Here is an 18,808-nt window from a genome sequence, read left to right on the forward strand (position 1 = left end):
TCGTCTATTTTGTGTCACTTCGATGGCCCACTATGCCTGTAGCTGTTGCTAATCAAGTTTGTTCAAATTGTATGGTCTCTCCCTTAAGCTCTCCATGTCGCCTAATTTGTTCTCGATTGCTATCCTTAAACTCGGTATCGTGAATTCTGTCAGTACCATTGCCTCCTGTCCATACATCAGCTGAAACGGGGTATGTCCTATAGTTTATATGAAGTATGGTACGCCCATAGGGCCGATGAAAACTTTTCTTCCTAGTCTTCTCGCTCAACTGTACAGGATTTATAAATCACTCCAACTAGGACTTTGTTTGTTGCTTCAACCTGTCCGTTAGCTCTTGGATAGTACGGGCTCGACAATGAATGATAAATCTTGAATTTAGTGGTGAGCACTCGGATAACATGGTTCACAAAGTGTCCTCCTCAATCACTTGTCAACTGCAGTGGGATCCCGTACCTTGTAATAATTTGCTCATATATAAATCTTGCTGTGCTTATTGCCAAGTTGTTTGGTAATGCATGTGCCTCCACCCATTTAGTCAGGTACTCCGTTTCTACCACAATGTATAGACACTTTCTTGTTTTGCTCACTTTCAGAGGTCCAATGAAATCCAATCCCCATCTTTCAAAAAGTTCCTGCACTTGCGAGGGATTCAAAGGCACAAAGTCTCTCTTCAATGGTTTCTCGGCCCGTTGACATGTATCGCATGCAACAACCCACTCCCTGGCGTCGTTGTATACGGTTGACCACCGTAATCCTGCTAGAAGTATCTTCCGCGCAGTTGTATCCAGCCCCATGTGTCCTCTTGTCGGTCCTTCGTGTGCTTCCTTTAGTACTTTCGGAATTTCCTCCTTTAGGACACACCGCCTTAGAATCTGATCCGGTCCCATTTTATACAATAGCCCATTTATTAATTGAAACATCCGGCTCCTCAACACCAGTTTCCATCTCTCATTTGGTGGCATGTCACTCAGAAATTGCCTCGTCGATAGATATTCTCCAATATGTGTGTACCAAGCTAGTAGTGCTATAACATGGAATAATTGCGCATCTAGAAAATCATCATTAACTCCCTCAAGTGGCTCCCTGGATTTTATTCTCAACAGGTGATCTGCACTCACATGACTTTTCCTTGGCCGTACCACGATCTTAAATGTGAACTCCTGTAATAATAACAACCATCAACTTATTCTTCCTTGAATAATCGACTTATTTACCAAGTATAGTAGCGCCTGATGATCTATGTAGAATACAAATGGAGTGGCCAACAAGTAATGTCTAAACTGCTGCATTGCGTATACCATCCCTAATGCCTCTCGCTCCGTGGTACTATAGTTTTTCTCTACCTTTGACAACAATCTACTTGCAAAGTACACTAGATGGTCCAACTTGAGGTCACCAGTTTGCGCCAACGTTGCTCCGATGGCATAATTTTATGCATCTACATAAACATGAAATTCTTTGTGCCAATTCGAATAAGCCAAAATCGAAGCCGTAGCCAACCTTGTTTTTAGTCCCTCAAAAGCTTCATTCTGTTGAGCCTCCCATTTGTAAGATTCACCCCTGTAGGTGAGTTTGTCCAGCGGATAAGAAATTTTTGCATAGTTTTTAATAAATCTCCGGTAATAATCGATGTGCCCTAAAAATGACTTTACTTCTGATACATCCGCCAAAGGTGGCATCTCCAAGATTACGCGGACCTTGTCTGGATCCGTCTTCAATCCTTTTTTACAAACTGTGTCCAAGCAACTTTCCCTATGGCATCATAAATCTATACTTCTTTGGATTCAACGCCAATCTTGCTCGTCTACATCTCTCCATGGATTCTTTGAGCCCCGTTATGTGTTTCTTCTTTGTGCTAAAAATTGACCAATCATCTAGGAATGCCTTAAAACTTCCGATAGACATTTTATCAAATATGTGTAAAATAATCCTTTGGAATGTTGTCGGGGCATTGCATAATCCAAACAGCATCCTATTGTATGCATATACGCCATCTTCCACAATGAATGTAATTTTTAATTTGTCCTCCTCTGCGATGGATATCTGATTGTACCCTGAGAATCCATCCATGAATGAATAAATTTCATGCCCTGCTACTTCCTCCAAAATGCTATCTGTAAATGGTATTGGAAATGGGTCTTTAGTTGTTCGACGGTCAGACATCGGAAGTCCACACATATTCTTATTTGTGTTGTGTCCTTTTTTAGGGATATCACGATTGGTGATACCCACTCACTTGTCTACACTTTAAGAATGATTCCTGCCTGCAGCATCCTGTCAATTTCTTCCGAGACCCGTGTTGCATAGTTCTTATTCATTCGGTATGGTCGCTTCTGTACAGGTACTGCATCTTCGATTACTGGTATCCGGTGAACACATAGCTTTGGTGGCACTCTTTTTAAGTCTTTATATGTCCAAGCAAAAACATCCTTGTACTCCATGAATATTTTGAATGCTGCCACCTTCAACACTGGGTTCCAATCATCTCTTACCAAAATGTTTTTCGGATTTCCCTCATCGCCCAAATTCATTGTTTTCATCGTAGGCTCTTCGTACTTCATCAATTTATCTTCACTGAACGTATGGGCTGGTGTTTCATCCATCTGCGCTTCTCCCTCCTTCAGTTCACTATACTCCTTCGGGAACTCATTGCCCGCTTTTCCTTCCTCGACACTCAACATGTTGCAGCTTGGAAAGACCTCATAATCGTCCATCTGCCAATATAGCAGTCCGTTCACCAAATCTAGGTCGTCATCAGTTGATCCTCCTCCTAATCTCAACTTCCTTTCTTCATCTGGTTCCATCCTCTTTTTGCCTTCGTCATCACTCTCGCCTTCTCCTTTCGAGTCTGACAATGCTGCTTCTTTCCCTACCATTTGTGTATGCAAATCAATTATAAATCTCTTGCCTCCTATCTCCATGGACAGGGTGTTCCATTTTCAATCATGCTTTACCTTTGCTTGCACCAGCCATCCCTGTCCCAGGATAGCATCGTACCCTCTTCTCTTCAGTGGAATGACCACAAAATCTAGTAAGAATGGTTGTGTTCCAATTGTTTCTGGTTGTGCCATCAAAGTTCCCAACAATGGCCATAGTGTGGGTTGTCCAAGCTTTTTCCAAATATCTTTTGGCAACACGTTCACTCCCGATCCTTCGTCTACAATTGTATTTGTCAGCACAGTACCCAATATGCCCATCTCCACTATTGCTGGGTGCCTCCTTGTTGTAAGTGCCAGTAGCATCGGGTTTGTTGTCGTTATTCCCTTACTATCCCTTACTTCCTCCGTCACTCTTGGGACGGTGTCATATTCATAATGGCTATATGCAACTGTGGCATTGTGAGGAGGTCATTAAGTTTAATCGGCACTTCTGTTTGCATTATCTGTTTCGTCATGTTTTGTTTTGCCAAATTCCTTTTCGAAGTTTCGGCCGTGTCCTTTACTTGTGATTTCTCTGCTTTCATCTGCTTTTCTATCTTTGCTTGTGCTTTTTGTAACCTTTCCTTCTCTTCTTCTGCATCCGGGTATTTTGCTTTCCTCGCCTGCTCCCGTGTAACTGCCAGTACTTTCTCATCTCACATTTCAATGCTTAATAGATTTACCCCTTGTTTTGGACATTTTGCATCTTCGTGGTCCCTTGGACCACACCATCTACATAGTAGTCGTGGCGTCTCCTTCGTAGGATAGTCCCTGGCGAAGTGGCCCCAAAGATTGCATGCTTGACACTGTATCATCGGCCGTCTGTTCGCATCATATTGTATTCGACTCTGACCTCTGTTGTTATTGTTGTTGTTTCCACCCCTTCCGTATCTATTATTATTGCGATATCCACCCAAAGTTGCATCATTGCTTGTGTTATTGTTGTCAGATGCTTCCTGTGTTAGTAACACTTGTTGGTGTCCTTTTGCTTTCATATTAAATGGACACTCTTTGAAGGAATGTCCCGCCACTTGGCAGATATCATGAAACTGTTTCTTCGGGCATGAGACCTTCATATGGCCATCCTCTTTACAATCTGTGCACCACAACTCTCCCTTCACTGTGTCTGGATTCTTTTTCAAATTCTTAAATTCTTTCATCATACAAAGCATATCTTTCTGTAATGCTCGCACCTTCTTGTTTGATTCTTGATCACTATTGCCACTTTCAGAGGATGAATCATTTGAATCGGAAGATTTATGCTTTTTCTTCTTACTTGTCTTTTGTTCACTTTCTAAATCCATTGCACGAGTATATGCGTCAGTGTACGACGCCGGTGGTACTATCTTCATTTTCTTTTGCAGAGTCGGCCGTAGCCCCTCCACAAACCATCATTTTTTCAAATCGTCTGCCAGTTGACTTTCCATCTTCTCGACCAGCTCTTTTAGTCGTTTGGCATAGGCCTGTACTGTTTCATTCTTCCCTTGCTTAGTACTATATATCTCGGCCACAATTTCATTATCCTCTCGAAGCAATCTGAATTCTACTATGAACTCTTTTTTAACATTCGCCCATGTAGTCAGTTTCTGAGGGTCGGCGTCGGAAAACTAGTCAATTGCCACACCCCGCAGAGTTGCTGGGAATTTTCTGATCCAATCATCCTCATCTGTCATGCCATTTTCCGCCCATATGGTTTCACACGTTTTACAATGTCGGATAGGATCTACTGTACTGTCACCGTTAAACTTGGGTAATTTTTCTTTAGGACCTACCATCGCTACTTTCCTTTGATTTTGAGGTACTTGCTGAGCACCCGCGTTGTTCAAAGCACCTATGCTGTTCTGTACACCCACGCTGCTCTGGATAACAGCCTTCTTTCCGACAACCGCGTTGCCTGGTGAGAGGTCTTCTTCAAGTGAGGTTGTTCTATTCTCTGCTTGTATCCGTTCGTCCGGTGTATCGGGAATGAAGAGTTCACTCCATGTTCGTGCTCCCTTGGCACTCCGAGCTGTGTGAGTTGCTTCCCTTCCATTCAGACACTCTCCCTTTGGCGTATACAAGTTAAGAAACTACTCCTTTGTCTTTTCCACCAAATTTAATCGTTGTCGAGTCTCCTCCAGCAATTCCTTTGCACTCCTCAGCCTACTAGGTGAGTGCACTCTCTCCGTCTGTGCCTCTTCACCCCTTCAGTGCCCCTCGGCAATCTGCTGAAGCCTCTGCCTGCTGTGCTAAAATGAAAACTTCTTGTGCTGTACGTAGTTCATCCTTATCTTTCACCTTGTTCCTATCCTTGTTAAGCAAATTCGACATTAATCTTCGTATCATTCCTTTGTTCTAGGTACGTTTGGCAACGGCGCCAAATGTTTTATCGTACAGGGTAAGAAACTTAACACATATAGTATAGCACAATTCAATGTAGAACAGATACTTTATTCATATATGCACTCAATGATTACAATCCAAATACAATGACTACAATGATGATTCCAAAGTCCATCTCAGACGTGTACATATACCTTTCCGATGGGGTGACTCAAGCGTCACCCGCCCGTTTGGATGCTACTCTAGTTGTCGGCTACACTATACATTTTACCATAGTAATGAGAATCAGAATTGTATCGGAATCGGCAAGGCCGAATCGAATCATGAATCGGCCATGAATCGGAATTGAATCGGCCACGAATCGGCAAATTAAAAAAACCCTTGAAATTTAGTGAGTAACTTATTTCATAAACCCTTTATCACTGATTTGATTCACCAATTCACAAAAAATCGTTTGGCTTGAATCGAATTGCCAAATCGCGTGAATTGCATGAATCGCTGCAATTCTTGGAACTATGCATTTTACTGACAACAACGGCTAGGGTTTGAAGACTTCCAATAAATATCTCTTCTCATATTTCTTCTAAGGCATTCGAATGACAACATAAAACAAAGACTTAGAAATTGCCTTTCCTTGTTTATATTTTAATTCATAGCATTTCAGGTCCGCTTGGTATATGAATGATAAAATTAATAATATGAATAATAGTATGGGACTTGTTGTTAATGTCTTTCTTATTAATATTTGTATTAGTAGTTTATTATTATTTGTTGCATTATTGTTTTATTATTGTAAATTATTATAATTTGAGTTGATAAATTATTAAAAATCAGCTATTGATGATAATTATACTTTTTAATGCAACAAATAATAAAAACTGAATTAGGCTATTTTTGGACTAAAGTGTCTTGAAAAGGGAATTTGCATGATCAAATGCTTAAGTTCGAGAGTGGACATTCACTTGCTATATTTGGATGCTCAGTTTAGATTCATGAGTTTGGAGTCAATTATGGAGCTATGCTTGGCTTTTTTTAGATTCTTCTTGGACTTTTTTACATGCATGGGTGGTCAAGACTCAGTTTGGGGTGCATGAGACATATTTTTGGAGCTGTTAGGCTATTTTTATAAATAGTTAACTCATAATTTCGACCCTCACTTCCTGATTTTGTGTGAAGGTGTTGTTTTTGATATTGTTATATACCCCTCTTGTTTATAGAGAAGGGGTTTAGATTTTGAGAGAAGAGAGACGTGTAGGTGATATTCGTCTTTGACATCTTTTTCTCAATTGTTCTTAGCTATTATGCAGAGATATTGATATTTGGGCCTTTGATCGTAATACAGTTTTCATTGGATTCAGCTTTTGGAGTAAAGGATTTGGTTGCATGCTTCGTGGTGATTGATGTTATTTATTTGTGTTTTAGTGATAAAACTTTTTAATTATGTCTCCTTTTGCATTTTCCATGTCTGATATTTTTTTTCATAGGTTTTGAGTTGTGTTTTCTTATTGATATATTTGATTGTGATCAATTTCCTTTTGTATATTCAGATTCTAACTTTCTCTTAAAATATTGATATGAATTAACAGTTCTTTCAAGATGGGTTTTTGTTATTATTTATCAATATCGTTCATTGTGTTACAAGTATAACAGTGTTTTGCATTATCAATTCTGGTGTATCACTTTATTTTTCATCTTTCAGGTTTTCATTTTTGAGTTTACATCTTTACCCTTTTCCATACAAGTTTCATGTCTCCATTAGCATATATGAGATTGCAGATATATCAGACAGGAACTGGTCTAGAATCCAGAGGTTCAATCAGGTTATAGGTTACCCATAACCTTTGGTTGATCCAATGTTTCTCCAAAATTGCTAAGGATTTTAGGATTTAAAGAAAATTAGGGTGCAGATTTTGGAGATAACAGTTCCTATTGGGGTGTTCCCCTTGGCGGACAAGTTGCGCAGTGAAGTAAATATCCTAGTGAGGGTTGGTTTTCCCCTTAGAAAGAACGAATTTAAAGTAACTCATTTGTCCCTATCATGATTGAATTTCCATTATGGGAAAAGTGAAACAATGACAAAGACCAGTTCCTACAATGATTGAAATTCCCTTTTGACAATATGATATTGAATTAATTTTTTTTTTTTTCAAAATGTAGTACCTATACAGGTTGTTTTTTCACCAGCACTGGTCATGCCATGAAAATGATTTAAAAAACATGGTTCGGTCCTTTCCACAATGTGTGAGTTAAAAAAATTAAATGGAATTATCCTCTGAAGCATCGAGTCTGCTATGAAGGCTTGATTGTCTTGGTAATAAAATTAAACAAAAATAAATATAGTAAAAAAAGGGAATTAAGTGAAAATCAGTTTGCATGAGTCCCGTGATTTTAAGAGGCTAAAAGTCTTTTATCCCACATTGGCTCTTGAGATGCTAGGAAAAGCCTAAATGCCTTTAAAAAGCTATCTAACAGCATTAAGCACACTTTAGGCAGGGAGTTTTCTCGAGTTGGGAAGTGAAAGATTGCAAGAAGAGGCTTGTCAATCAAAGAAGCATAAACTCTCAACTACCAGCAATGCAAGGAATGTCAAATGCAAGTCATCACCACCACACTGAAGGGAAGATCAAGCATTCAGGGTTCAAGGATCAAATCTCCTCAAGTTTGGATTGTCCCAAGGGTGGCAAATCAAGGTGTGAAAATATCAACGAAGGAATAAGCAATCATAGAAAACCAAGTGTTGCAGAAATAACAAATTGTCCAGAAGTTGAAAATTTTGATTACCATAATACAACATTGCAGATTTGAAAAAGGATATTATAAGTAATGATCGAAACTCCTTAAATTCGCAGATACATTGACTCAGATTGGAGGCCTGAGGAATCTTCATGGGGATAGCAAGTTTGAAAGAAGAAAGAAAGTTAATAATCACAGTTACAACATATGGCTTAGTTGGTTTCAAGATGGAAGAAGTGTGGTGGCTTTGAATTCATGAAATCTGTGACCTAAGTCTGAGAATCTCTTTCCAGAAAAAGCTACGGTTTTCAAAAGTAAAATCAGAAAAAAATTCCCAGGGGCTTACCTTTACTTGAACACACCTTAGGACAGAGAAAAATATTTCTGGAAGAAAGTCAATCAATTCAAAAAATAATCCATCCAGGTAAACAAAGCTCAGGGTATGTCCTTAGAAATCATAATTTTGCTCAAAGGTTTGATTTTCATCTTTTGTTTCCAAAATCCCATTTGTAAGCCTTTTTTTGCAAGTTATATGAATGAGATTTCCTGAGTTGGGGATATATAGGACATTTGTACTCAGACATTTTTTGCAGATTAGTCTCCTCTGACTTTTTTCAGACTTCATGACTTAACTGTTCTAAGATGGAGAAATTAGGTTCCTCTTTGAGATAGAAAGTGTCCTTAGATGTAGTCTGCAGATTTTGTCTTAAGACTTGTCAGACCTTGTCATCAGACTGTGAGACCTATGTCTTTGGTTTTAACTTTATTTTCAACCTTCAGTGCTTGATTTTTCGAAGTGTAAGCTCGAAATTAGAAGCAGAATCAAGCGTAGTAAGTTATAAAGTTAGTTTCTCAATCAAATTTATTTTTAGGGTGCTAACTTGCAGCTTCATACATATGAAATAACATCAATTCCAAAGTAGCACTTCAAAGCTGGGAAAAAGTAAAGAAAATTTGAGGACCAAGTTTGAAGTAAGTATTTCAAGATCAAAGTCTTTATCAAGCAGGGACATGGGATAAATCCGGGTTAAAAAACGAGATAGAATTAGTGGAAAAGTTCAAGGACAAGAGGAATTCAAAGACCATGAAGACGATGTAAGCAGATGCAATATCATAGATACATGGGTAAACAAACTCAAGTGAAAGATGGAACTGGAGATATAAAATGCAGAAGGCGCAGGACTTCTGCAATACAGGTACAACCTGCTAATCAAACAAGTACACCAAGGGATGTCAAGGCTAAGTCTTTCCATATACAAGGATGATTCCAACACAAAGGTTAACATAGGAACATGAACAAGGACATAGGGACAAGACTGAATTTGAGAGCAAGAAAGAATTTAAGGACAAGATTCATATCAATAGTGATCCTGATGATAATTGAGTCCTGGAAGTAAATAAATTGAGGTAGATTCAATATATTAAGGAAGACTTCAATAGGTTCAAGAGATTTTCCTAATGATCATCTCCAAGATGAAGAAGACAAGGAATTCCAAAAAATAAATGTGAAATTTACATATAAGAGCAACATATAAAAAATGGCTTTTAGGAATTAGCTTATACCAGCTTCACATTCATAGAATCCATATATTATGCTTGTTAAAGTGTCATAGTTTTTATACAAGAATTTTCCTGTTGTTGGCTTTAATAAATGTAAGTAAATATTGTGAACACAGACACAGATTTACATACATACATTTATTTTTGTTAGGTGTGGTTATGACTCATCATTTTTTTCAGTTCTATTGATTGAGCTTGTACTATGGAACACCCATGAATAATTCTATTGTAGGATGTGAAAGAAGTCATGTTTAATGTAAGAAGATATGTTTTACCTGGGAATAGAAGATTGGAATTATTGATGGGTTGTTTTACATGCACTCATAGAGGTGAGATTCAAAGTGTCTCCCTTGATACAGAACATGTAGGATTTTGCTTTTCATAAAAAATAATGATTACATACAGTACACAACTCTCTTAGGATATGATTTCTGCAGTTTTTAATATAAATATCAATCTTTATGCATGATGATATTGGTGTATGACATGGAGATTCTCAAAGTCCAAAGTTTGACCTCGGGTTATTTGTTTGATGAGATTGATTGTCAACTGCCCCACATTACCACAATTTGACATTCTGTTTTTGGGGTAAATATTAGGAATTGGCTTGGGCTTGGAATATATTTTGACTGTAACCTTACATTAAGATCACTTCTTGTGATCTGACGGATTGGGCTTAGGTCCATACATCTATGTCCATCTATGGCTACTAGAAGCTGCAGATGAACTTAGATTGAAACCTAGGCTTACTGTCTCAAACCCATTGTGCATGGTTTTCCCAAATTCTTTTGGGCTTTATACTGATACTAATGCATCTTATCTTTATGGTAGGTGTGTAACTGAATAGTTCATTTATTTTATATGCTCTTATTTAAGGCCATTGCAAATTTTGTTGTCTTGAATAGTGCACTAACAAAAAATGTAAGTTCTTTTATATTCATATTCAAAGAGCATGCCAATAATTCTCATTTAAGGAGTTTCCTCTATTTTATGCATTGTGAATTTTTTTGTGAAGCATATTTTTAATCTTTCAAGATGACATATACGTGTTATTATGGATATACATTGAAAACATTGGTATCAATAAATATTTTAAGGTAGTACACAATATCCTAATATAGTGGTTAGAATTTTGTCTTTTACTCTTCAGAAAAAATTAAATGATTTTTTTGTCTTGTACATAGGCATGTAGGTTGCATCCAAGTGAAGAGACTATTACAATCAGAAGTGACACAGCTTGTGTTCTAGCAAGATTTGAGGATCTTCTATGTGGAGCTGAAAACAATTGCTATCAATCAGCCAATGAAGAATATATTCCACCAAATTTTGTTAATGTCGCTGACGATGACACTTGGATTGGTTTGAATAATGTTACGACAATTGCTGAACCTGCAGTTTTTGGAAGTCCTATGAATCATGAACACATATTTCAGAGCATGGAGGTAAGCACTTTTGACTGTGGAAAGAATAGTTTATTGGTTTCATCATTCTTTGCCATTTAGATTAATATAAATTTCAAAATGTATTTCCGAAGCATTTTATTTTGGCTTACTAGTAGAAGCTATAATCAATGAGTGCCCTTTGTTTCTTCTTTCAATCATTTGAAGGGATTTTAGTGCATGTAAATATGTTAGGCCTGTTTGTTATTTTTATTTGTACTAGTTCAATTTCTAGATTTGGCAAGAAAAAGCTTGGCTAATAAAAATACTAGTACTTTTTAATGCCAAAAATATAAAATTAGAAGTTTATTATTGTACTTCCAGTCATTTTAGCTTTCCATGTAGACATGAGAACTTGCAAAAGAAATGAATCAAATCTAAATGACATATCTGGAAACAGCTCGTATATGTTTTGGAGTTTTATATATAATTTAGATACAAAAGGTGAACTCCAAGGGCTATGACACAAGTCCTTAAGTAACTATGTCACTAAGTTAGTGTGGCACTTGTTGACTAACTCATAATTTCATTGTTTCTTCTACTTGTCGGTCCAATACCTTTTGGAGGATATACTATTTTGTTGTATTATAAGACGAATCCTTTTTTTATCTTCTTTGCTTGTCTAGAAAAATAACATTATATCATAGTTACACAATCGTGGGTGATGGGGGGATAGTGGAACAGGGATAGAGGGGCCTTAATTTGGGGACGATTGGGGGACATCAAGGTAGATAGTGTTAGAATCTGATAAGATTAATAACCCAGAAAACTAGTGCAAAGAGTAAATATCTAAACTATGAATGCAAATGATACAAAATCAAAATAGCATCATAGAGTTAGTCTCCAAGAGAGTAATGCAAATGCTGGAAGCAAAATAACATTAAAAGGATGCAAAAACAAGAGATACAAATACAAGCTAGGTAGCATGCTTATATAGGATAGGAAGAGGGAGGAGGTGGCAACACCAACCAATGAGGAGCAACCATCTATCGGACTAAAGTTAGCAAAGTATCTTCCCAAGATAGCTAATGGATGCTCACATTTAGGAAGGTGACACCTCACAACCATTCACCTAATAAGACATGCTTTATTAACCCAAGCGAGATTATTAAAAGTGTAGGAAAAACCTGGCAAAATAGGAAAAATAAAAAACTACACTAACAGATAGTGGCGGGGGATAGGAGGGGTCACATATACTATATATATGGTACTTAAAATGCTAGTTCCGAATATATGTATTGCAATATAAGACATAAAGATGTAAAAGAGCAAATACTTAAAAATTGCATTGAATTAGAACATCAAACATTGAATATAAATACTTGAATCTACACATAGTCAACATCGAGACATCCGCCAATCCTTGATGGAGGTGGTAGAATCTAGTGGTGCCGCTAGGGACAGGGGACAAAGTTCCCAAGTCCCCAGTGTGTCCCCGTCATCGAGATGTGGAGTGTTACATCCCAATTGTTGGCACAATTTAAAAATGTTCATATAGTCGTTGAGGTTTCATGTGAAGTTAGTTCAGGTAAAATTAGTTACGATCACGTGAAATGATAAGATGGTTAATCATTATCATTTCATATGAAGTTGGCATGCTAGTTAACTATTATGATGATATTTTAATGTTATCTTGGAAAGTTGGTTATTCATCATGAATTCATGGAAAGTGAAGTGGTGGTTAGCCATTATGATGGTTTATGAATAATAACTGTTATGGTAATTATGGTTGTATTGAGGAATATGATATTATCATGGAGAATTTCTTCCTTGCAGGAGCACGTCGAAGAGGGAAGCATTGCTAGAAAGGAGTTGGGCATTAAGGGCACCACCTACCATTGAGCAAATCGGTGGGAGTCTTAGACCACCATGACCAAGGATGAAACAACTAGACAAGCAAGAAGAACAAAGGATGACCATGAGCTAACTAGTTATTTTAAAAACATTATAAAACTTAGATAAGAAATATTACCTTCATTATGTGATGATCTCTTTGTATCTTGCAAAGCTCTCATGTCTATACTCATACTTGTGTAGGTATATATATACACACCTCTACATATCATAAATTACTTAGGCAAGAATGAATATATAAAAACAACATTAATATACTAAGACATGGGTTAGGCGTGTGTTGCCACCTTTATTCCTATATATTTTCTTGTTTTTTTTTTTTGGGCGCCACTTATTTTGCCATGATCCTTATAGGTATCGGGTCTTATGTTAATCATTTTTCATAATAAAGTGGAGACCACATGATATCTTTTGCCACCTCAATCTTTATTCATAACCGAGCATTTGGGTGACTTCTTGGCTCGCCTCTTGATTGATGTTTCTTTTCGGGCGTTCTTGGCTCGCTTATCTCCTCCATTTCTTCTCAAGCTTTCTTGGCTTTTGTTATTGCTTACGCAGAGCTCTCTTTATCTCATGTTATATGTTTTTCAATTCGTTACCAGTATGGCTATATTGTTAGAAGCCTATTAAAATCTTCAAGCTAAAAGTGAATCCATGGTATTGTGCAGTGAACGATATTGGTGGCATACTCCACCGAATTCATGTGTATTCAACATTTTTGTATCTGCCGAATCAAGTCATGTCCTGTAATCATACGTAATTTGATCATATTTATTTCATGTTTTCTGAAATTACCGATTTGTTTTGAATTAGCCTTGGTTGTAATACTGCAATCATGAGCGAATGGATAGATAGATGTATCCTCTTTCTTTGTATTCCATCAGAACTTTATATATGTGAATACCGTAGTACTGTGCATGTGGTATGCTTGAAACTTAATTGCACTTATGTTTCCTCAGTCATGAGCCAAACCATAAAGGGATATGTTTTGTATATCCTTGAGATGGATGCGTTGCTCTAATATGTAGAGGACAATAGCTAGATATGATGCCATAGGCCTGAATTGGTAAGATGATGGCAAATTTATAGGCACCTTATTGATTTAAAACAATACCATTATCAAGAAATGAAACTCCCAATTAATCATCCATGAGGAATAGCTTGGTCGAGATGGAGTGTGAGTGAGAAGAATCCTGCAATGAAAGAGAATAAGTAATCAGTAAAACATTCTAATACAATAAATGATAGCTTATGGAGATTCTTGTAAGGATTCTTGTTGTCAAGTTGAGCAATGTTTTGTTACTCTGGCAGCAGGTTGCTCAGTGATTGGACAATGACGTCCCATGCCAAATCCTAGGGTAGGGAGGGCCTCTCCTGATAGAGATTGTGTGGGGATACTGAAGGGTCTATGGTTGGGAGTTTAAGCCCTTGGCAATGCTTCTCCTCTCCACTAGATGCCAAGGCTGCACAAGACAAAGATACGATCTACATTCAAATATCTTTTGGTACTAGGTATTTTATTTCTATGATATTGTAAATTCAGATTGAAGATATATTGGATAATATCGTTTAATAAATTATTTCCTTCAATGCTTAGAAATCAATTGACATTTCAATTCAACCTGAACTGTAACTGCATGCATGAGATAGGCTTACTTGATGATAGTTATAACTGTCCTTCCTTAATGTGAATATAAATATGGAAGTATCTTTAATTTACAATTAATGATCATAATTTGATATGGGAAAAAGAGGGTTATAGTGGTTTTGTTGTCCTAATGGTATTGGTTATTATGATACAGTGGATTGTTCCCTAAGTGGTCTATGTGGACTATCTTGGGTATTGCAGATGCTGCCCTATGCAGATTCTGGTTTCAGAATTTAGGTTATGGAAAACTGAAATCCTCTATTGAGATTCATTGATGACGCCTTCAATTGTTAGCTATGATATTTCGGTTAAATTGATTATAACCGTTAATCTCTCTCGTATGAACATAACTGTTATAAGTTATAACTACCTTATCATGAATGTGAAGTAGTATCTATATTTCATTGATTTGCTAGTTGTTAGCTAAGGCTTGGAAAAGGGGGTTGTTACATGGAGCAAAATAGGGGGGACGTGTCTCTGTGTTACTATGCATTATATCAAGGTTAGCCTAAGTTTCTGGGACGGGAGCAACATGCGATTGGGGAATTTTGAGGTGACAATTTTTTCGCTAATTTTGGGGACGACTATATATCTATAGGTAAAATTAAAATATGTAGCGAAATTTAAATATTCATACGAAAATATGGATAAAGTATGCACTTATAGATAATAAAACCTTAAAATATAAGAGCTAGCAAAATTCATTTGTCGAATTTGTGTTAATTTGAGAGTCAAAATCTAATTTTTTCTAGAAGTCAAAGTCATGTTCCCTAGGCGTTCTGAGTCTTTGGAATGTTTCGACAACATGAAGACTTGGAAAAAAGACTGAGATTGCATGCCCAGGTAACGCCTTTTTTGGTTAGTTTCTTGGGTAAGCTTTTTTTAGGTCTTAAGAACATATAATTTGTAAACATGGTTCTTGAAGCCATTATTGACCTCAGAGAAAATTAGTTAAACGAGAACATTAACAAGTACTTTGTTTGTTGAAAGAATCTCTCTATGGAATACATTGCATGAGAAGATATAAGGATTTTTGAGCCTCTAGGACTATAATTGCTTCAAGACAATCAATTTTGGGTAGGACAAATCTTGAGGTCTGTTTCTAAAAAGCATAGTCCCATGAAGTTTATTGATGGGAGAGAGGGGTAAGGGGATGAGTTTCGAGGATAGACCAAGGCCCTATGTTCAAGGATAGTGGCGAGGGGTGGTGTAAATATGTAAGGTACTTGAAAAAATAGTTACAAAAAGATTTGTAATGAATAAGTGTAAGAATTGCAACTAAAAGCTTGGCAACAAAATAAAGATTGAAAACATGGTAGTGAGTGCACGAAATATTAGAAAAGGTCGGTAGGGGTTTGGGAGACAATTAGGAATAGTTATACAAATGACAAATAAACATGGACATACGAAGTAATGTATAAATTTTAAATCAATAAACATTAAAAATTTGGAAATAATTGTGTTGTGTTGTAAAACATACCCCTATTGGAAATGGGGATTGTCATTCTTTTTCGATTAGTTGCTCAGTTTGTTACTTAGTAGTTTAATAGTTTGTTAGTGTAGTTGTAGTTTGGTAGCAATTTTTGAAGTGGCAAGATGTTTGAGCAAGCTTAAGGTGTGAGTCATGTTCTTAGATGTAAGTTACAATCTCAGAGTGAGTTGGAAATGTGAATTGCCAAGTCTTGATCTAACATTTAGGGCCTGTTTGGTTGTTGGAATTGAATTGGAATAGGGATCTATAAATTCCCAAAATTTCAAATCTTCAATTTGGGTGCCCCAAATTAGAATTGGGAATAGGAATTCGTATTCCCATTTTGGCCCCGAATGAGCATTTACTATTCCACCTAAATAGGTGTAATTGGAATTGCAATTGCAATTCCTATTCCCAATTTGACTTTTTCACATTTGATGAAAATTTAAAATCCACCAGAACTCATACGCATGAGCACAGTCAGCAAGAGCCCACGAGAAGAGTTGGGTCAAAAGCATTGCTTCCAGTCACGATTGAGCGCTCATGTTGATCTCGGGTTGAACCCTTTTGGTCCACAAAAAGCTTCGTTTTTGGGCATCTCCAGCAGAAAACACAGTAGCTTGGGCTTAAGCTTCGTGGATCCTTCTAGAAGCCTAACTCTAATCCGCACATGACGAACAATGTAAGAGAGCATTATGACATGATTTGGGTAATCCTACAAAATTTGTTCTACAATTATGGGGGGTTAAATTTCATGACTTGACCATCTAATTTCATTACTTTCACCTGGTGTTCTATTTTGGATGTTCCAGTAGCGTTTCCTATTTCAAATTTTGATGCCCAATAGTAGAAAAGCTAAGCTTTATGAGTGCAATTACTAGTTAGTGACCCAAAGTGGTGAAACTTGTAAGAATAGTTGGTTAGATTGATCAGAAGTTTGAGAAGACTCTGTGAGGAAGATGACAGTCTGTGAGTCATAGAGTGCTACATATGCATCTAAATACAATTTGATTGGATTGAAGCGTTTGAGGCATAAAGAGAACTTTGAGTTTTTAAAATCATATGATATTACCAATAAGATTTCACTGTTTAATTAGATGCTCTCGCACACAGAGAGCTCTATCATCGAAGCAAACAGAGAACTATCCCTGAACAAGCTTTATTCAATTTGATCTCAAATTTTAATTTCAACCCAAATTCTAATTTCAGTTTTGTAGAACCAAATGGGGTATGGTGTAATGAATTCAGAATACCAAATTCTAGAATAAAAAATTCCTATTCCTGTGGCCAATGGGCCCTTAGGGCCCGTTTGGTTGCTGGAATACAACCGGAATAGGAATAGGAAATTAGAATATGATTTGTAATCTTTGTTTGGTGCGTGGAATAGGAATACGTATTCTCATTTTAGCCCCAAAATGAGCTTTTGTCCATTCCAAAAAATACCTGTAATTGGAATTGCTATTCTTGCATTCATTTTCGCTTTCTCAAATTTGATTAAATTTTCAAATCCGCTTTGACCTGGGGTGAGCGCGGGAACTTTGTTTTCAATATTTTCAAATATTTCAGCGATTTTCCAATGGCGCCGATTGCATCTTCAAAATATTTTCAAACGGCGCCGATTGCAAGTTAACCCTATTCCAATTTAAGCTTGCATAACCAAACAAGGGATAAACAAGATTGGATTGCATTTTTCCATTCCTATTCTTCATTTTCCGTTCTCATTCAAATTTTCTATTCTAATTCTCAATTCCTACGCTTGCAACCAAACGGGCCCTTAGTGAAATCCTCTTTTGATTCCAAAAATTTCCAATGATATGCTAAATTCCAATCTATTTGGATGTCAAGCTCAATTGAATTATCTAAAATTTGATTTGCAAATCAATAATGCTTAAGGTAAAGGAGTTAACTAAGTGTTGAACTTGACTTGTCATGAAAAACTTGTAACTTTGAAGTAGAAAGGGTAAACATTGATCATGGATAAAGATTTTTGTTTGATAATTGAAGGTGATTTAAGTCAATAAATGACAAAATTCCAATTCATAACAAATGCTCCAAGTTCTAAGCGCTTTGTGGATTCTGAAATAAACTTTGATGCAATTTCCATGCTAGGCTAGGATTCTGATTGACTTGGGACAAAATCCCAACCTAGATCAGAATTTTGACCTTTGTTGGAACAAATTTTCAATCCCATGCCAAAATCTTACTAGACTAAGGATGAAAATTTAGAGACAATGACTTGAAATTTGGGCATGATGATGAGTTTTCTAAGTCAGTTGCAAGCATCTTTTATCTCGATCAATATGTTTAGGCTAACATCAAGTTCTCAACATTGCAAGGAGATAATCATAGACTTGAAATCTTGAAACATAATCTACTGTTGGAGATCTGATCCAAGGAATGGAAGGAGTTCGAATTCAAATGAAAATCCATTTGGCGTTTGTAAAGAGAATTAAAAAATGCATATAATATGAAATTGAAAACTCACATGCAAAATTGTAATGGCTTAGGTGAGCCTCAATTGAGAATTCGAAGAGAGGTCAAATTTGCAACTTCCCTTGGAACAAAATTTGAAGCTAGGTTTGATTTCCAACCTCCCTTGGAATTTTATTATGAGCACATTCTAATTTCCACCTAGGCTCATCAATATTTTTTTTCCCAAAATTCAAATCTCAATTTATTTCACTTAGGTCAAAATTGATGAAAAATTTAAGGATATGACATGAGAGTTGAACTAGATTCACATTTTCCAACACAAAAACCATGATATTGGAAAAGAATATAACTAGCAATTGTGAAAACTAAACAAGGTGTTGGTGCCCAAATCAACAGATTGGAAATCGTATGAGCTTACCTAACACAATGC

The 18,808-nt window shown here is 36.7% G+C and overlaps 1 protein-coding gene across 1 annotated transcript in view; it reads left to right on the forward strand.

Annotated features, from left to right (window-relative positions):
• Positions 1-18,808, forward strand: part of LOC149576832 (kinesin-like protein KIN-7N) — a 135,328-nt gene that overhangs the window by 88,168 nt on the left and 28,352 nt on the right. Inside the window, exon 14 of the mRNA XM_089820355.1 lies at positions 10,718-10,975. Coding sequence (XP_089676481.1) covers positions 10,718-10,975 — 258 coding nt within the window. The remainder of the gene's footprint in view (positions 1-10,717; positions 10,976-18,808) is intronic.

The sequence above is a fragment of the Cupressus sempervirens genome, chromosome 1 (genome assembly GCF_028749045.1).
Source record: "Cupressus sempervirens isolate cs-2001-9-10 chromosome 1, ASM2874904v1, whole genome shotgun sequence".
Taxonomy (NCBI): Eukaryota; Viridiplantae; Streptophyta; class Pinopsida; order Cupressales; family Cupressaceae; genus Cupressus; species Cupressus sempervirens.